At 51.2% G+C, this 20,755-nt stretch overlaps 1 protein-coding gene and 1 pseudogene across 3 annotated transcripts in view; one reads left to right on the forward strand and one right to left on the reverse strand.

Moving 5' to 3' along the window:
* CORO2A (coronin 2A) overlaps positions 1–20,755 on the reverse strand; it is a 64,943-nt gene that overhangs the window by 19,179 nt on the left and 25,009 nt on the right. For all 3 annotated transcript variants that reach the window (XM_065907830.1, XM_065907829.1, XM_065907827.1), the window contains exon 2: positions 5,332–5,532. In XM_065907830.1, the coding sequence (XP_065763902.1) occupies positions 5,332–5,532 (201 nt within the window). The remainder of the gene's footprint in view (positions 1–5,331; positions 5,533–20,755) is intronic.
* On the forward strand, positions 1,144–1,224 carry LOC136148817 (U4 spliceosomal RNA; annotated as a pseudogene).

Consider the following 20,755-nt stretch of genomic DNA (forward strand, 5'->3'; position numbering starts at 1 on the left):
CATTTCTAGAAGGGGAACCTGAGCATGGAGGGGACGGCTGTGTGCTCTGGAGGGCTCTGAGGTTTACAGCGTCAGCTGGGATGTGGATGAAGAGTTCTGGTGAGAAAGGCCGGACTTTGTGTGCAGGCAGTGGGAGGGGGGTGGGTCCTAGGAGGGACGTGGCATGACGCAGGCTTAGGCAGGGTCTGGCTGGCCTCCAAGGGCACAGCAGTGAAGTGCCCCCCTCCCCTGCCCCCAGGCACCTGTTCACCACATGTCCCTCCGGCCCCACGCCCATACCCTCCTCTGGCCTGCCCTACTCCCAGCGATGCTGCAGGGCTTGACCCCAGGGCTCTGCCTGTCCTTGCTGGCATTCCTCCTGACCTCCACACCTCACAGCAAAGTCCACCTCCCACCTGATCAGGTGGGTCTGCGGGAGGCCTGGTGCCAGGGTCCAAAGCCCAACCCGGCCTGTCCCCCAGGCGCAGGGCGGGCGTGTCCCAGACCTTCCCACTGAGCCTTTGTTCCCTGAGCGCAGCCCTTGGTTGCCTAGGCTGCCAGCGCCACCCTGCCATGGGTTCACCCTGGGGCACAGGGCGGAAGAGAAAGGGACTGTGGAGTCACTCCCTTCGGGACACCTGACACTGCATGGGCCAGCCTGGCCCTTCTGAGAATAAATCCCATACACGGTGGGAAAGCCAGGAATCTTCCAGTCCTGCGCGAAAGTGAAGAATTCACCAGCTTGTCCCTTCCTTCTACCTTTACTGACATTCTCTGTGCCCGGATGGGACTTAAACCCTGGTAACTGACAAGGAACCGACGTGAACCAGAGCCAAAACTCAGGAGTGCAGGTCGGCTGAATGAGGGTGGGGCCCCACGCCCAGGTCTGGGTCCACACCTTTCCTGATCAGGGTCCCTCAGACAGTCAGCTCCCTGAGCCTCGGCATCCTGATGCATATAATGGGACAACACCTCCCATAAAGTGGGCTAATGAAGGTGCAGCGTAAGCCCTGTCCCTGCTGACTACATAGAAAAGGGCCTGCAGGCCTGTCTGCCCAGGTAAGCACCGCACCGTGGGACCAGCATGGGTCCTCTTCCTCTCTCAGCCTCTGCCTCCTGCTCCGTCACGCTGGATGTGGTTACTTAAGAAAATGTCAACCAACTAGCTTTGCGCAGTGGCAGTATCATAGCCAATGAGGTTTATCCGAGGCGCGATTATTGCTAATTGAAAGAAAAAAAAAAAAAGAAAATGTCAACCAAACGCAACACGTGGACCTTCTTGATGCTGATTCAAACAAACCAGGAGCAAAGAGGCATTTATGAGGCAATCAAGGGCTTTTTCACATAATAGGAAATTGCTGTGATCCTGGCATTGTGGTTATGTCATATTCTGTCAGTAACAGAAAATATTTATTTTATAGAATTGCAAACTGAACTCTGGGGGTAAAATGACAGTCTGGGCTTTGCTTTAAAATATTTCAGGAAAAAAAAAGGGAAGGATGAAGCAAGCATGACAAAGTCTTCAAAATTCTTGAGTCTGGGTGTGAAGAGTTCATGATATTGTTTTCCCCTACCTTTGTGTTTGAAAATTCTTTTTGTAACGATTAAAAAAAAAAAAGAACTAGAATAGAGCCTGGCATCACCTGGGAGTCGAGACGCCAGATTTAACAAATAAAAAGAGATACCTGGTAAAATTTGAATTTCAGATAAACAGCAAAGGACTTTTTAGAAGTTATGTTCCATGTCATACTTTACTTATGCTTTAAAACTATTTGTGAAAATAGCTTGGCAGTTTCCTATAAAATGGAACATGTAACTACTTTATGATCCAGAGATTGCACTCCTAGGCATTTATCCCAGAAAAATGGAATTTACTTATGTGCACACAGAACCCTGTACACAAATGTTTATAGCAGTTTCAGTCCTAACAGCTCCAAACTGGAAACAGTCCAGACGGCCTTCAACAGCCAAGGGTTCAACAAACTGCAACCACACCACAGAATACTACTCAGCAATAAAAAGGAATAAGCAACTGATACGTACAACCCGGATGGATCTCCAGAGAATTCACTGACTGAAGAAAGTTAAGCCCGAAGGCCTACATGCTGCATGGTTCCGTCTGTATGATATTCTTAAAAAGCAAACGTATAGAAACAGAACAGATTTGTTCAATCAGTGAAAACTGATAAGTGCCAACCGTGAGTGCTCACGGGGTGATATGTGGGGAAGCAAAGTACTGGCTCTCCCCAGCTCCTCCCACACTGCAAATACATTAAGAAGTACTGCCGGAAGGACACGAGTGACTCTGATCCAAAGTACTCAGGGCACCGTATCCTAAGAAAGCAGTGTGCTAAGAATACAGAGTGAAAAGGAGGATGCTCTGGACATTTGGAGGAGGGGGGAAAAGTGATTATTCATGAACATGGCACACATTTCCATTTACCCAGGTCTTCTTCATTATTAGCCTGTCAGTGACGCTCTGTAATTTTCTCCTATTCAGTTTTGCTTATTAATTCCTGGGTATTTACTCTTCTCACTCCACTGGAAATATTTACATTTTTCTAAGCACTCTCGTTACGTAAAAATGCAACTCTGACTTGGATTCTCATTTTTCATCCAATCACCTTCCAAACACTTATTATTTTTCTAGTAATTTGACTCTGTGCTCTTCTGGTTTTCTATGTAGACAATCACATCCGTAAATAATATGGTTTTATTTCTTCCTTTTCAATCCTTATACCTTTAACTTATTTTTCTAGTCTTACTGCGCAGGCCAGCACCTTTTATGTTCTTTTTTTTTGGGGGGGGAGGGGGTTAGTTCCCTGACCGAGGGTCAAACCTGGGCCACGGTAGTGAGAGCTCAGAGTCCTAACCACTGGACAGCCAGGGAATTCCCTAAAGGGATGCTCCTTTTTCATGAGTGATGTTTGCACCATATTAACAAAGAGATCAAACATCACCAATATCACCAAAAATGGGACGAACTGACCTCATGTGTCACACGACATAATGAACTGAGGATACAACATCACTTATTTAACATTCTTGCCAAAAATGTATAACATGAATCTAATCACAAGAAAACAATGGGTTAAATTCTATTTTAGCAACATTCTTCAAAACAGCTGGGCTTTACAGCTTTAAAATGCCAGTATTGAGAAATGAAGCAAACTAAGCCATCTAATGAGTAAACTGACAACTAAACATAATGCATGATCCTGGGTTACACTTGGCCAGAAATAAAATTTGTTTATGCACACGTACAGAGAGAAAGATATTTAAAAAACGACAAAAAGTAAATTTGGCAGAATCTTAACAACCAGTGAATCCTGGTGAAGGATAATCATTTATTCAACTATTTTTTGCAACTTTTCTGTAGGGTTGAGAGTCTTTCAAAACAAAAAGTTTAAAAAATTCTGCTTCCTAGAAGACAGGAGGCAGGTGGGGTGGGACAGGAGAGGCTGGGCGCTACTTCCCCCACGGTTCAGTGGTAGAGAATCCACCTGCCCAGGCAGGAGGTACGGATTCGACCCCGGATCTGGGAAGATCCCACGTGCTGCAGGGCAACCAAGCCCTTGCATCACAGCCACGGAGCCTGCGCGCCCTGCAGCCCATGCTCCGCCACAGGAGAGGCCACCGCAGTGAGGAGTCCGAGCACCGCAACTGGAGGAGAGCCTGTGCCCAGCAACCCCGCAGAGCCGAAAATAAATAAGTTTTTTAAAAATTCTGTTTCCTATGTTAGTGAAGATCCCTTTTCCTAGTGTGCAAAGAACTTTAATTTTGCTCATGAATGGGTACTGAATTCTGTGCGTGTGCGTGCCCGATTACTATAGTCGTGTCTGACTCTTTGCGACCCCAAGGACTGTAGCCCACCAGGCTCCTCTGTCCAGGGGATTCTCCAGGCAAGAATTCTGGAGTGGACTGCTATTTCCTCCTTCTGGGGAATCTTCCTGACCCAGGGATCAAACCCAGGTCTCCTGCGACTCCTGCATTGGCAGGCAGATTCTTTACCACCGCCTGGGAAAGCCCAGGCTCTACCTGGGAAGCCCAACATAAGCATTGCTGCTACTGCTAAGTCACTTCAGTTGTGTCCGACTCTTAGTGACCCCAGGGACCGCAGCCCACCAGGCTCCTGCGTCCATGGGATTTTCCAGGCGAGAGTACTGGAGCGGGGTGCCATGGCCTTCTCCGAATATAACGTTAGTGCTGCAAATTTCCCTTGAGGCACCACTTCCCTGCATCCCCATAATTTTACTGGTATATTTCATTTTCACTCATGTCCAGGTATTTTTAAATTTCCATTTTGATTTCTTCTTTGATCTAGAAGTTATTTAGGAAGGTGTTTTTATTATTTTTTTCAGCCAGGCTGATCGGCATGAGGAATCTTAGTTCCCTGACCAGTGATTGAACCTGTGTCCCCTGCAGTGGAAACATGGAGTCTTAACCAATGGCCCACCAGGGAAGTCCCTAGAAGGTGTTTTTAAACTTCTAAGTGAATGAGAATTTAAAATTTCTCTTGTGCTATTGATTTCTAACTCAAGTGCATTGGGATCAGAAAACCTGATCTATGAATCCGTTTTATGTGTGGTTTTAATTTCTAAAGTTCTTTAGGGCGCCAAGTCTGTTGTTTTTTTTCAGCTGATGGTTACTCATAGGGGCTTACATGCTTGGTAGCTCTCAGCTTATGAACTTCCCTAATCTTAATCTGTGGGAGTCCTGTTCACACTGAGATACTTTTCTCTGGAGAAACTTTCTGTCTGCTTCCGCTGCAAACCAGAGGCACCACCAAGCCCTCCAGTCCCTTCGCAGATGCTGCCTCAAGGCAGAGACTCAGGATCCTGAAAAGATCTGCTGTTAAGTTAATCTATATGAAACTGCCACTTTGGGGATCAAAGTCTGTTAGATATCGGCAATTGCATACATCCTAACTTCCGCTGTCAACGATCGCCACAAGACAAGCCTGCTCTTCCCGTTCACTTGCTGCTTACCTCTCCTCCTAGGATTTCGCCTCAAGGTCCTTTTCTCTCTTGGAGAGAGGAGCTGGCTTTGGAGACTTCCCCAAAGTCTCGTGAGCCCGGCAATGCATTTAATGTTATTCAGGAATGAATGAATTTGCAGTGGGATGGGGGGTTGGTCACAGGAGTCCTAAACAACTGCAAGAAGCTGAAATCCCAGGAGAGGCATGCTTTTCCAATGAAGACACCAAGACTGAAGGGGTGAAATGACTTATTCTTGGTCACACGGCAGGGCTGAACCCACGTATGGAATCCAAACTGAGGCTCCTTCTACCTCCCCCGGTCCTATGCTGCCTCCAGAGAGCTGAGTGGGGCCGGGCCTAGCAGGCGTCCTCACCTGGTGCAAGGGGATGACGAGGAAGGCACCCCCACCGGTACACTCAGTCACGACCGCGATGAAGTGGGGGTTGACAGCGCAGAAGTGGTTGTCTTGGACGCTGTGGGTGATGGGCACGGAGTCGTAGCAGTTCTCCTTGCTGGCTGGTTTGCCGAAGACGTGGCGGAACTTGGAGCTCCGGTACTGGGGGTGCCATGACATCTGGGAGAGACAAGTGGGGCAGGAGGGACGTGAGGTTCGCCAGCTAAGAACAGGACCTACGGAGCCTCACCTCCTCTCGAGGGGAGGGTGTGAGCAGGACAGCGGTCAGCTCCGTGAGGACAGTGACAGGCTGGGAAAGGGACCCAGGGGAACAGGCTAGGACTGCGGCTACTGGAAGGGCCTGGTGAGACGGTTACAGGTACTACTGACCCGTGTGCTCTGCATTCCCTCGAGTGCAAACACAAAAAAGCAGAAACACTGGGGAGACCTCACCCCACCCCTTTCCTTATTCAGCATCCCACCCGAGAGCCCAGCCCCCCCACCCAGCCCAGCCCAGCTACGTGGGTTAACACCGCATCCTCTGCAGCCAGCCTGCCCGGGGTTCCAATTCCAGTTCTGAGCTTACCAGTTGGGTGGGCAAATAACAATTTCTGAAGTCTCGGTTTGCTTATTTATAAAATGGGGATAAAGTAAGTGTCTGTCTCAGATGCATCATGAGATTAAATGAGATGATACACTAAGATCCCTTGCTCAGTAGTAATAATTACTACCACTATTATCATCCAGGCATCTTGACCTCCCCTCACGCCTCATCCAGCCTTCTATTTGTTCACTCAATATGTACGGAGCATCACAGCGTGACTAGGCCCTGTGCCGGACACTGGGGGTTTGGAGAGAGCAAGCCTGAGCCCAGCCTTACAGGAGAGAAGAGTCCCATGAGTGAGGCCCTTAGGGGAGTCTGAGCCGTTGGGACGCAGTGTACCATAGGTAATAATGGAGGTTTGTACGTGGCAGTCAGGCAGGACTTGCTGCCCTCAGAGGAAGTGACACGTGAGCTGTGATTTGAAGGATGAGTAGGAGTCGGCCGTGTTAGCTAGACCAGGGTAAGCTGGGAAAAAGGTGTCCTAGGCAGATGGAACAGCCCGAGCAAAGGCCCTGAAACAGAGGTCAACATGGAATGTTTGGAGAACTACATATGCTATATATGTAAGATTAGCAAGATGCTAAAAAGAAAAATAAACACACACACACGTATCCATGTAAACTGGATGATGTGAACGAGAACAGAGGCTGGAGGGGTAAGCAGGGCTATGTCATGAATGGCCCGTAGGAGGACCCGGGGCTCATGAGCGGCCAGATCGACGGGGCCGTGTGGCCTCCTCTTGGCCCTGCTGAGGCTCAGTTCAAACCCCTTCCTCTTGGTCTTGTTGACTCACTGGGCCCTCCCGCCCTCTCTCCCCATGCAGCCAGAAGGCCTGCTCTGCATGGCAAGCCTGGCTGTATTCCTCCCACCAGGCCCCCACCTCAGAGCTCCCTTCGATGCTTCCTTCACTGCGGCTTTATAGGATCGAGGCCAAACTCAGCCTGGGTGCCACCCCATATTCCAAGATTCCCTCTTTCTTGCTCATCTCCTAAACGGCACCTTCCAGATAAAGACCACCACCCAGCCTCCCTGGTACCTCCTCCTGCATCTCCGGTCTTCGGGGCCTTCACCCGTGTCTTTCCCTCTGCGTGGCCTGCTCTTCCCAGGCCCCTGGAGTCTGCACTCGGCTCTTTTCTCCCCCAGCTCCCAGGCGGCCTCCACCAAAGCCAGACCGAGCAGCAGAGATCTCATTCTCCTGTCTCTCCTCCCTGCTCTGAGTTGGAGCTTGGGGTCAGGGCACCTCTACCAGCTTGCAGGTTCCTCAGCGGAAGGCCTGGGGCGGCCCCAGGAATGCCCGGCACCGTGCTTTGCCCACCCCATGCTCCCAGGCACTTCCCAGGGGAAGGCAAGCTGGACCGAGAGGTGAAGACAGGGCTGGCGCGGGCCCAGCTGGGTGGTCTGCCCCCGAGGCTCTGCTCTGTGCTCAGTCCAAAGGCACAAAATCAGACTGTTGACCTCAGGAGGTCACAGTGATCAGGGGCCTGACACGTGAGCCAACCCCTTACAGCACCGGGGAGCCCACCAGCCTCATGGCAGCAGGTCAGTCCTGTGAAGCTCAGACATTTCAACCCTCCTTTCGGGAGCTTTGCCCGAAACCCTGATGGCGTTTGCCAGAGCTACAGGGAGCAGCACAGAACGCGGGGACTGAGTAATTAACGCCCATTTGATCCCAGAGAGGATGCGAGAAGCCTTACAGAAATAGAGAGAACACAGATAGAAGGAAATAAAAAGAAAAAGCCATGGTGAGGAAATGGGCAAGGAGGGAAAACGCAGGAAAAAGATCACAGGGAACGCAGGAGGCGCAGAGCTATGAATGAGGGTTACCCGACCCTGTGCACAGAGGAGGCGGGCCTGGGCGATTTGTGTCTGAGCTTCCTAGCAGTCAATTCGGCAAGGGAAACAAAATCAAAAAGGGATTTATTTGCTCAGTGCCTGTAAGACAAATGCCCCCATTTGCTAAGGAGCCACATGGCTCCTTAGAGTCAAGGGTCCCGAGAGAAATAAGTCCTATAGATTGTCCTAGGAAGGAAGAGCAAAGATAACGGTCTCCCTTCAGTTCAGTACAGTAGCTCAGTCATGTCCAACTCTTTGCGACCCCATGGACTGCAGCACGCCAGGCTTCCCTGTCCATCACCAAGTCCTGGAGCTTCCTCAAACTCATGTCTGATGCCATCCAACCATCTCATCTTCTGCCATCCTCTTATCCTCCCACCTTCAATTTTTCCCAGCATCAGGGTCTTTTCCAGTGAGTCGGTTCTTCGCATCAGGTGGCCAAAGTATTGGAGTTTCAGCTTCAGCGTCAGTCCTTCCAATGAATATTCAGGACTGATTTCCTTTAGAGTGTACTGGTTGGATCTCCTTGCAGTCCAAGGGACTCTCAAGAGTCTTCTCCAACACCACAGTTCAAAAGCATCAATAGATTCAAGGGATTAGATCTGATAGACAGAGTGCCTGAAGAACTATGGACGGAGGTTCGTGACATTGTATAGGAGGCAGGGATCAAGACCATTTCCAAGAAAAAGAAATGCAAACAAGCAAAATGGCTGTCTGAGGAGGCCTTACAAATAGCTGTGAAAAGAGAGAAGTGAAAAGCAAAGGAGAAAAGGAAAGATATACCCATTTGAATGCAGAGTTCCAAAGAATAGGCAGGAGAGATAAGAAAGCCTTCCCCAGTGATCAGTGCAAAGAAATAGAGGAAAACAAGAGAATGCGAAAGACTAGAGATCTCTTCAAGAAAATCAGAGATACCAAGAGAACATTTCGTGCAAAGATGGGCTCAATAAAGGACAGAAATAGTATAGACGTAACAGAAGCAGAAGACATTAAGAAGAAGTGGCAAGAATACACAGAAGAAGTATACAAGAAAGATCTTTACAACCCAGATAATCATGATAGTGTGATCACTCACCCAGAGCCAGACATCCTAGAATGCGAAGTCAAGTGGGTGGGCCTTAGGAAGCATCAATATGAAGAAAGCTAGTGGAGGTGATGGAATTCCAGTTGAGTTATTTCAAATCCTAAAAGATGATGGTGTGAAGTGCTGCACTCAATATGCCAGCAAATTTGGACAACTCAGCAGTGGCCACAGGACTGGAAAAGGTCAGTTTTCACTTCAATCCCAAAGAAAGGCAATGCCAAAGAATGCTCAAACTACTGCACAATTGCACTCATCTCACATGCTAGTAATGCTCAAAATTCTCCAAGCCAGGCTTCAACAGTACATGAACCATGAACTTCCAGATGTTCAAGCTTTTTTTAGAAAAGGCAGAGGAACCAGAGATCAAATTGCCAACATCCGCTGGATCATTGAAAAAGCAAGAGAGTTCCAGAAAAACATCTGCTTCTGCTTTATTGGCTATGCCAAAGCCTTTGACTGTGTGGATCACCGCAAGCTGTGGAAAACTCTTAAAGAGACGGGAATACCAGACCACCTGACCTGACTCCTGAGAAATCTGTATGCAGGTCAGGAAGCAACAGTTAGAATTGGACATGGAACAACAGACTGGATCCAAACTGGGAAAGGAGTAGGTCAAGGCTGTATATTGTCACGCTGCTTATTTAACTTATATGCAGAGTACATCATGAGAAACACAGGACTGGATGAAGCACGAGCTGGAATCAAGATTGCCGGGAGAAATACCAATAACCTCAGATATGCAGATGACACCACCCTTATGGCAGAAAGTGAAGAACTAAAGAGCCTCTTGATGAAAGGGAAAGAGGAGAGTGAATAAGTTGGCTTAAAACTCAACATTCAGAAAAGTAAGATCATGGCATCTGGCCCCATCACCTCATGGGAAATAGATGGGGAAACAATGGAAACAGTGTCAAACTTAATTTTTTTGGGCTCCAAAATCTGACTGCAGCCAGAAATTAAAAGACACTTGCTCCTTGGAAGAAAAGTTATGACCAACCTAGACAGCATATTAAAAAGCAGAGACATTACTTTGCCAACAAAGGTCCGTCTAGTCAAAGCTATGGTTTTTCCAGTGGTCATGTATGGATGTGAGAGTTGGACTATAAAGAAAGCTGAGTGCTGAAGAATTGATGTTTTTGAACTGTGGTGTTGGAGAAGACTCTTGAGAGTTCCTTGGACTGCAAGGAGATCCAACCAGTCCATCCTAAAGGAGATCAGTCCTGAATATTCATTGGAAGGACTGATGCTGAAGCTGAAACTCCAGTACTTTGGCCACCTCATGCGAAGAGCTGACTCACTGGAAAAGATCCTGATTCTGAGAAAAATTGAAGGTAGGAGGAGAAGGGGATGACAGAGGATGAGATGGTTGGATGGCATCACCAACTTGATGGACATGAGTTTGAGCAAGCTCCGTGACTTGGTGATGGACAGGGAAGCCTGGCATGCTGCAGTCTGCGGGGTCGCAAAGAGTCAGACAAGACTAAGGGACTGAACTGAACTGAACTGATGAAATATTGCTCTTTATAGCATCGGACTTTACTTCCATCACCAGTCACATCTACAACTGGGTGTTGTTTTTGTTTTGGCTCTGTCACTTCATTCTTTTTGGAGTTATTTCTCCACAGATCTCCAGTAGTATGTAGGCACCTACCGACCTGGGGAGTTCATCTTTCAGTGTCCTATCTTTTTGCTTTTCATACTGTTCATGGGGTTCTCAAGGCAAGAATGCTGAAATGGTTTGCCATTCCCTTCTCCAGTGGACCACGTTTTGTCAGAACTCTTCACCATGACCGTCTGTCTTGGGTGGCCCTCATGGCATGGCTCCTAGTTTCATTGAGTTAGACAAGGCTGTGGTCCATGTGATCAGGTTGGTTTGTTTTCTGTGATTGTGGTTTTCATTCTGTTTGCCCTCGGGATGGAGAAGGATAAGAGGCTTTTGGGAGCTTTCTGATGGGAGAGATTGACTGAAGGGGAAACTGGGTCTTGTTCTGATGGGCGGGGCCATGCTCAGTAAATCTTTAATCCAATCTTCTGTTGATGGGCGGGGCTGTGTTCCCTCCCTGTTACTTGTACTGAGGCCAAACTATGGTGCAGGTGATGAAGACAATGGTGACCTCCTTCAAAAGGTCCCATGCATCCACTGCTGCCCTCGGTGCCCCCACCCTGCAGCAGGCCACCGCCGACCCACGCCTCCACCAGGGACTCCTGGACACTCCCGGGCAAGCCTGGGTCAGCCTCTGAGGGGTCGCTGCTCCTCCCTCCTGGGTCCTGGTGCACAAGGTTCTGTTCGTGCCCTCCAAGGGTCTGTTCCCCCAGTCCTGTGTAAGTCCTGGCGGCTCTATGGTGGGGTTAATGGCGACCTCCTCCAAGAGGGCTTATGCCATAACCCAGGTCTGCCGCACCCAGAGCCCCCCTGTCCCGCGGCAGACAACCGCCGACCCATCCCTCCCCAGGAGATGCTCAGACACCGTCTGTCTCGGTCCCTGTGGGGTCCCCGCGTGCTGGTGCGCACAAGGTTGGTTTGAGCCCTCTGAGCGTCTCTGGCAGGAATGGGGTTTGATTCTGAACGCGAGTTCGCCCCTCCTACCGTCTTGCCGGGGCTTCTCCTTTGCCCTTGGACGTGGGGTATCTCCTCACAGCTGCTCCAGCGCCTACTGTTTTACTGGGGCTTCTCCTTTGCCCTGGAACGAGGGGTATCACCTTAAAGTTGCTCCAGCACCACGCAGCCACCTCTCCAGTGCCTCGCAGCCGCCACTGTGGCGCCCGCAGGTAATCAGTGCAGCTGAGGAGTTGCCTGGGGCCTGGGCTGGGGGCAGCACTGCAGGCTAAGTCAGCAGGCTCAGCTCCTGCCCACACCCTGGCCTGGAGCAGCAGTCGGGGAGGGAGGGGCATCTGTCTGTGGCCCTGAAGCTCACGAGACACTGCACCACTCCCCTTATATCCCGGCCGCCCTGCAGTCAGTCCTAGCTCCGTGGTGAAGAATCCGTCTGCCAGTGCAGGAGAGGCAAGAAACTTGGGTCAGGAAGATCCCCTGGAGAAGGGAATGGCAACCCACTCCAGTATTCTTGCCTGGGAAATTCCACGGCCAGAGGAGCCTGGTGGGCTATAGTCCATGGGGTGGCAAAGAGTCGGACGCGACTGAACACATTCGTCCTAGCCAGTGGATCGTGGGCAGACGTGATATGTCACCTGCCTGTGGCCCTCCAGAACTCTCGTCCTCGGATGGAGGGATGAGGAGGCCACAGGTTCCAGATGGTGCGGCTTCCCTCATCCTGAGTCCCCCAGGCACTCTGTGAAGACGGTACCTCCTGCCAACTGACTCATGGTGGACACACAGCGCGACAGAGAATTAAACTTGCAGAGTGAGCCACTGAGACACAGCAGAGGGATCTGTCATGGAGCACAGCCTACCTCGGGTGGCTACCGGGCTTCCCTGTGGCTCAGCTGGGAAAGAATCCGCCTGCAATGTGGGAGACCTGGGTTCGATCCCTGGGTTAGGAAGATCCCCTGGAGAAGGGAAAGGCTACCCACTCCAGTATTCTGGCCTGGAGAATGCCATGGATTGTATAGTCCATAGGGTGGAAAAGTGCTGGACACGGCTGAGCGACTTTCGCTTTCTCTATAGCCTCCCACTCCTGGCTAACACCAGGGCTGGGTGTGACTCAGTGAGTGAGCAACCGGCACTGCCCCCGCGTGCATGTATTCAGGTCACGGGTGAGCTCCAGGACGCGGCAATTCAGAAGGCAGGAGTACCTCCCCCACAAGCAGGCACTTGCCTGGAAATGAGCACCACGGTGGGCCCTCGGCACTGCGAGGCCGCTGCCCACAGGCGGGCCCAGAGCACAGCTCTGGGCCGGGTCTGCCCCGCGTCACTCATCCTGTCCTGCCTGGCCCCCTCCGGCTGGGCCCACATCAAAGCCATGGCAGGCCTTCTCAGGTGGAGCGGGCCAGCCCCCCGGGGCCCAAAGCAGGCGGTGGCTCCCGCTGCTGCTGCTATCCCAAGGGTGCTGAGCGGGCCAGAGGCCACCGGGTTAGGCTCTTTGGGCTGTGAATTCCCTGCCCTGCAAAAAGATTAGTCATCACCGGGTTTAACATCCCACTGAGGGTTTTTTAGAAAAAAAAAAAAAACTTTTTATTTTTCGGCTAGCCATGCAGCATGCAGGATCTTAGTTCCCTGGCCAGGGACTGAACCCATAGCCCCTGCATTGGGAGCACAGGGTCCTAACCACTGGAGTCTCCACTGAGTTTATTTCTTAATGCCTGGCAGTGGAACAGCTCGATGCCCTTACAACCCTCCTGAGGCCTGTCGTCCTCATTCGGTGCCGAGGAAGCGACTTGACCGAGATCACAGGAGTAGGAGACCACAGGAGTGGGTAAGCAGAAGCCACAACCTGGTCTAGATGCTGCTCTTCCCAACTCCTGCTCCTCTGGGACTTTTGCGAGAGGTGGAGACACAGATAGGGCACAGAGACCCAGAGATTGTCCTGCCTGGCCCCAGGGGCCTGTCTTCCCAGCCCAGCCCTGAATCACTGCAGGACAAGGGTTAGCTGCAGGGTGGCTGAAACCGAACCCAAACTGGGTGTGGTTCAAAGCAGCATAGCAGATTATTCATTAATGGTGCTGATCCCGGCTTCAGGGAGAGAGTGAAATTACCTGATTTGGTCTTTGAACGTCAGGGGTGGGGAGGGTTATCCACTGGTTCCAGGCCACTACTGTCCCCTTGGTGAGCTTGTGTTCCACATCTAATATTTGGAATTACATTTTATTCTTTCCCTTCAAACCCAACCTCGTGGTCATCAAGCTGCCTCCAGACACACCTCCTGGGAAGGTATGAATCACACTTAACTTCAGCCACAGTTAATAGAAGGAGATTAGAATAAAAAGTTTCTTAGCTTCACAAAGTGAAAAAAGATGATTGTAACTGTAGTTGAAGGTGATCTACAAAGACCAAGAATGAACACAATACCGAGAATTAACACTAATTATAGATAGGTCCCATATCTTGACTTCAATCCTGGGTCGACAGTTATGGAACAGGAAGGAAGAGGGCAGGGCACAGCCTTTGAAATAATGTCATAGCCCGAGGACACACAAAACTGATTAGAACCAAACGGGTCCAAGACGGCAGACAAGTCAACCTGCCTAACCTTGATCCTCAGGATACTCTCACTGCCACGTCAGCAAGCCAGCTGACACACCCAGAGGCGCCGTGACAATCATCAAAGACCAAAAAGTGGGCAGGGGCCCAACCCCGGACGTCCACACCCTTTCCCCAAAATAGCTGGAATAATCCTCCCACTCATCAGCCTATGAAATTACTCAGCCATAAAAGCTAACCACACCATGTCTTGAGGCTGCACTCATCCTCTGCAACGGCCCACACTCCGTGGAGTGTGTTTCTCTCTGAACAAAAGCCACTTCTCACCCATCAGTTTGTCTCTCGCTGAATTCTTTCTGAGATGAGACATCAAGAACCTGAGCTTCATTTGGCTCTGAAACCAGGCCTGTGATCGCAGTTGGAAGGCCATGGGTTTTGACTGGGTTCAAGTCCCATCTACTGAGTTTTGGCTGGGCTGGAATCCCAGCACATGGGTTCAAGCCCCATTCTGAGGTAAACGGTTTCAGCTTTCCATCACAGAGTTTACTTTGACCCTGGCTTTGACCCTAAACTTGACAGGAAGCTTCTAATTCACTCTCTAATTCACCCTCTCAGATCCCCCACCCTCAGCCCCAGGACAGGGTGAGGTATCTGGTTCAGGAAGCCAGGGCCCCCTTTGCTGTCAGGACAGGTCTCTGCCTGACCACGGAGCCCTCCTTCTTACCAGGCAGAAAGGAGAACCCACAGGCCTCAGCTACTTCTCCCAGTAAGACTTCTGTCCATCTGAAGCCAGGCCCTGGCTTAGCTGTCACCTCTTGGCACCAGCTGTCTTTGTTTTTGCCTACAACGGGCCGGTGACAGGGTCTGAAGTGATGGGGGATGGCGGTGGGGTGGGTGGGGCAGAATCCAGGGAACTGGGACCTCAGGGTCTCACCCACAGGCTTACTTTTCTTCCCTCTTTCGAGGCAAGTAGAGTCCCTGTTGCTCCCCTCAGAGGCAGGGACACCAGTTGGTCTGGTTTGTCCAGGTGGGGGTGTGGGGTGGGTATTCCTGGGACGCCGGGCTCTCAGTGCTAAAATCAGGAAACTTTTGGACAAACAGGGAAAAGTTGGTCAGCTTGCCACCTACCATGGAGGCCTCCAGAAAACTTCTGTCCTGTTCGTATGCCACGATTCTACCATAAGTCACGAGGAGCCTTGGCTCTGACAACTTGCCTCTGAGACGGAAGGCTCCAGAACGACTTCTTAAAGAGCCCGTCATACTGAATCAAAGAACAGAGCATCTCAAAGCAGAAAAAGCCAAGGTCTGTGAAGAGAGGTGAATACGCGTGCATGCCTGCATACTCAATTGTGTTCCCCCTCTCTGCCACCCCATGGACGGTAGCTCCTCGGCCCATGGGGTTTCCCAGGAAAAATACCGGAATGGGTTGCCGTCTTCTTCTCCAGGGGATCTTTCCGACCCAGGGACGGAACCTGAGTCGCCTGCATTGGCAGGCAGGTTCTTTACCACTGAGCATCAGGGAATCATTTAATAGATCAGCAGATTCATCCACTACTGACTTAGTGCTTATTCTGTGCCAGTCCGAGGGCTGAGTGTGGGGTAAGGGGGCAGTTCAGTCACTGTTCTCCCCCTGTGTGTACTTCTCAGGGACGTGGCTGAGAGCAGGAAGGAATGAGAGGCCGCGATCTTAACAGGATGCTAGAGCATGGGGCAGTGGTTTGCAATTTTGAACGCACATCAGACTCACTTAAGTCAGATCATCCAGTGAGGGGCCCAGGCACCAGCTCTTATCCAACATGGGAGTCTGTAATCACACATGGTGTCTAAATTAAAGTTAAAATCAATTAAAACGAATTAAAATGTAAAACTGGCTCCTCAGTTGCACCAGCAACACGTCCATTGCTCAGCAGTCACACCTGGCTACCAGGTACCCAACTGAACAAGGTAACTAGAGAACACGCCCACTGTGCCTGTGTGACCTGGGGCCAGCTACTTAACACGTCTATTTCTCACCAGTAAAATCAAGCATAACAACAAATAACAGCTGACACGTTGCTTACTGTATGTGAAGTATGTTCCAGGTACTAACTTGATCCTCACCAGGTAAGTATAGCTGTTAGGGACCCGTTGACTGGAGCTGCCCTCCCTGGCCAGGCAGGATACTGTTATCTCACAAGAGGAGGGCCCAACAAGGAACATGCTACCTCCAGACTGCAGAAACCGGGGGGGGGGCAAAATATAATATATCCTACCAACCTCCCAGAAGCCTTTGCACACCTGGTTTCCATCTTGGCTGAGATGCACGTGACACGAGGAAGGACCTGGAGTCAGACCAAGCACGGGCACAAGGAGGATGACTGCCCAGAGGCAACCCAGAAGCTAAGCCTTACCATGAAACCTGAGCCTGCCAGCCACGTGGCAGAGCGGCTCTCCTGGGCCCCTCACCCCACGCCTCTCCCTTTAGGGCCCCTTTCCAATAAAGTCTTCTGCTCTCTCAGCACACGTGTTTCCTGGGACAATTCATTTTTGAGTGTTAGACAAGAGCCCACTCTTGGGCTCTGGAAGGGGTCCCAGAGAAACATTATTATCACCCCACTATTACAGATGAGAAAACTAGGGCACAGACAGGTTAAGTAACGTGCCCAAAATCAGGCAGCAAGTAAATGGACGAGCTGGAATCCAGAACCCAGTTGAGCCCTGGGTCCACACTCTCCTATGGGGCTGCCCCGACAACTAGAAAAGATAATCCACAGAGTACGTGGACCAATGCCAGCGCACTTCGTTCCCAGCGGATGTTTGCTGTGAATGTGAGGGGAACCACTGACTGAAACCGCCCACACTGGCTAGGTACCATAGTAACCACTTGCATGAGTTGTCTTAAACAGGAGGTCCTGGTAAGGAACGTGGAACTAACAAACTACTACCAACTGGAAGAATTCGGGAAAGGTCAAAAGGAGAGAGGAGACGCCAGTCCTACCAGCCTCCCAGAATTATTCTTACTGGAATTTATCTCGGCTGGCAGATGTGAAAATTGAGACTATTCACCTGATGAGAAGAACTGACTCGTTGGAAAAGACTCTGATGCTGGGAAAGATCAAAAGCAGGAGAAGGTGACGACAGAGGATGAGATGGTTGGATGGCATCACCGACTCAAGGGACATGAACTTGGGCAAACTCCAGGAGGTGGTGAAGGACAGGGAAGCCTGGCGTGCTGCAGTCCATGGAGTCGCAAAGAGTTGGACGCGACTGAGCGACTGAACAACAAAATGTGATTTAGTACACGACGGGTACGTGCTGAGGGCCCAACATTTTGGGGATGTGAGTAAAAATCCCAAACCAGAAAGGGCAAAGCAGCCTGCTGGTGCAGAGTTCTGACCCTCAGTAATCATCACACTGATGAGCCACATGAAAAGCTTAACAACCCCTGTAGATCCACAAGAACCTGGAGAGGAAAGGCATATATTCACCCATGTCTCTGGCAGCACTCTCTAGGGTACAAAAGCCTGCAGCCTCCTAGACTTCCCCTTAGCTCCAACAGGCAGATTCAAACACTTTTTAATCTTGGAGGTGAGGGAATGCAGAAACAAAGGAGACGCAGTCAAACAGCAGCACGGTGATAAAGAGTTCTGGTTCATCCTTAAGGGATATACGTAACTATATCTCTGAGCTCTCCTATGGGAACTAAGGCCCCCCCTACCTAGATGAAGCAACTTTTAGGCTGAGCACAAGATTCCTGGAACATCACTCAGTTGCCTCACCACCAACCAATCAGAAGAAAGTCACATACCCTGAAGCCCTCACCCTAAATGTTGCCTATAAAAACTATCCCCCAAACACCACTAGGCAATTTGGGTCTTTTGAGCAAGGCCCACCCATTCTCCTTGCTTGTCCCTGTAAGAAACCTTTCTCTGCTCCAAATTCTGACTTCTCGGTTCATCTGGCCTCACTGTGCATTGGGCACGTTGACTTGGGTCTGGTAGCAGAGGCCAGCAGCCTAGTTCACCCCTGTGCTGAGGGGACCGAGGCTCTTGGTGGGAGTGGGAGAGGAGGGTAGAAGGGCAGAGGAAGCCCTTTGGTTCTCTCTATGGGCACAGCCATGACTTCCCTGATGTGGTTCAGCGGTAACGCATCTGCCTGCAGTGCAGGAGACCCAGGTGTGATCCCTAGGTAGGGAAGATCCCCTGGAGAAGGCAATGGCAACCCACCCCAGTATTCTTGCCAGGAGAATTCCATGGACAGAGGAACCTGGCGGGCTACAGTTCATGGGGTTGCAGAGTCAGACACGAGTGAGTTACTAACACTTCCACTTTCACACGGGCACAGCCCAGGCCGGAAAGCAGAAAGACGCTGCCTGGGGACGATTCCCTCACCAGCCAGTCCTCAGCTGCCCGGCTTCAACAGCAGTGGAGGCTGAGCAGCAGCCAGTGTGGAGACACAGTCCTGTCCCCGGGTTCTCTTTCCTCGAGCACCCTCCCGCCTCTGCCTTTCTCACCAGCTCTGCGTCCTTCTGGTCCACACAGATGCCTCCCTGCAGGCCCACAGGAAATACAGATGGAGACAGAGAGAGCCAAGAATGCCTTTTTCCTCTTGATGAGATTAGGCCTGAGCTAGTGCCTCCTCCAGACATCTGACACTGCCCAGAGCCAGGTTCCTGGGCCCCGAGGGCGAGCAGAGCACCTCCTGAGATGACCCAGCCTCCTGGCCCCACGGCGCCCTTGCTCTTGACCCTTCGCTTAAGCTGTGCAAGGCCTGGCCAGCCTTTTTTCTCATTGACTCTGTTTCTCCTCCACCCCAGCCCAGGCCTCGCACCCTGCCCCCACCCTAACCCTGTCATTTCCCTTAAGAGCTCCCCCTACCCCCGCCTCACAGATCACCTCCGTCCTCAGGATAAGGCCCTCTGCTAGACTTGCGTTTTGAGGCCCCTGCTCATTTCCTGATAGCCTTCCCCTCTGATCCACACACCGGCCCTTTGAGCCACACTGGTTCATCTGAGCTCCCCTCAAAGTGTTGGCTTTCCCAGACACCCCGTCTTTGCTCACACCCCTTCCCTCGACCTAGAGCCACGTCAGCCCAGGTAATGCCAAGGCTGGCCCTCAGCTGGGTTCCTAGGATGCCCCCTCCTCTCATTCCACCTTTCTGGGCTGGCTCAAATAGGACTGCCCCCAGGGAGCCTCCCAAGTCCAAGGCCTGGGCAGTCTCTCGAGCCCATGAGGACCCCATCCTGATGCTCGGGGAGGGGAAGAGGAGGCACCAGGTTCAAATCCTGGATCCCCATTTGTCCTTGGGTCCGTCTGCAATGTGGGAGACCCTGGTTTGATCCCTGTTTTGGGAAGATCCCCTGCAGAAGGGAATGGCAACCCTCTCCAGTATTCTTGCCTGGAGAATTGCATGGACAGAGGAGCCTGGTGGGCTACAGTCCATGGGGTCGCAGAGAGTCAGACATGACTGAGTGATTGACATGCACGTCTCCCTCACAGGGCCTTGTCTAGGATTAAAGGAGGTAACAGACGTAAAATGTCTCGCCTGAGTCTGGCACCGTAATTGGACACAAGTTCTTGTGCCCGATGCGTGGTGAGGCCAAACCAACTCAAAGTACGGAAACACTGGCGTTTGGAAGAGAGAAAGTTTTATTGCAGGGCCAAGCAAGGTGCTCATGCTCAAAAATCCCAAACTCCCCAATGGTTTTGGGGGAGAATATTTTAATAGGAAAAATTGGGGGTGAGGGCTGCAGGGTGCGTGACTGTTTTCCGATTGGTTGGTGGTCCAGCAATCTTGGGTCCAGCCTGAAGTCTCCATCCTCCTCCTGGGTGGGGGCCTCAGTTCCCACAGAAGAGCACAAAGGCTCTTCCGCTGAGGAGGAACCTGGACCCTGCTTTAATCGCTACACTACAGATAATTTTTCTTTTTTAAACATTTATTCATTTGGCCGGGCCATGTCTTAGTTACTACACACAGGGTCTTCGATCTCCGTTGCGGCTTGCGGGATTTATAGGTGCAGCATATGGAATCTTTAGTTGCAGCCCGTGTGATCCAATTCCCTGACCAGGGGTCGAGCCCAGGCCCCCTGCACTGGGAGCTGGGAGTCTAAAGCACTGCACTCTAGTTTCCTGATCGTTTCTCCTTTGTTTCTGGATTCCTTATTTCCCTAATTAATAGCTTTTTGCATCTGCCCTTTGGAACTCTGGGAAGATCTAGGAGACCGAAGCCTTTATCCTACAAAGAGTCAGAAAGGGGGAGCCAGAAAGGCTTATGGTGAGACCCGGGGGGGCTCACAGGGTCCTACTTGGCTTCAGTACTAAGGAGAAGCTCAGCTGATGGATGTTTCATTCCATCTCCCCTGTTCTGTTCCCTGTGTTCCTTCCTTCTTTCATCCAAGCCATCCAAGGCCAAATGGTCCTCTCCCTTCAGCTCTGGCCACCCACAGGCCAGACCTCACAGGCGGGTACCCAGGACGAGAAGCCCTAGCTGCTCTTCTGAGCGCTCGCTCACTCCACAGGCCTCTCCCGAACACCTCTCTGGGGACTGGGAGCCGGGGACGGGCCCTGTCACTTCCACGGGAGGTTTGCTGGTCAGGCTGGAGAGTCCTAATTCTGATGCCAATTTGCTACATGACCTTGGGCAAACCTGTCCCCTCTTGGGTTCTGTGTGTCTACTCATAAAATGGTAATGCCTCTGCCCTACCCACCTGTTAGAACCATTCATTGAGGGTTTTGCAGCCTGCAGGCGCCAGGCCCTGGGCCGTGAGGGCAGTGGGACTGTGAGCCTGGCTGCTGCCCCAGGCCCC

Source organism: Muntiacus reevesi, chromosome 17 (genome assembly GCF_963930625.1).
Source record: "Muntiacus reevesi chromosome 17, mMunRee1.1, whole genome shotgun sequence".
NCBI lineage: Eukaryota > Metazoa > Chordata > Mammalia > Artiodactyla > Cervidae > Muntiacus > Muntiacus reevesi.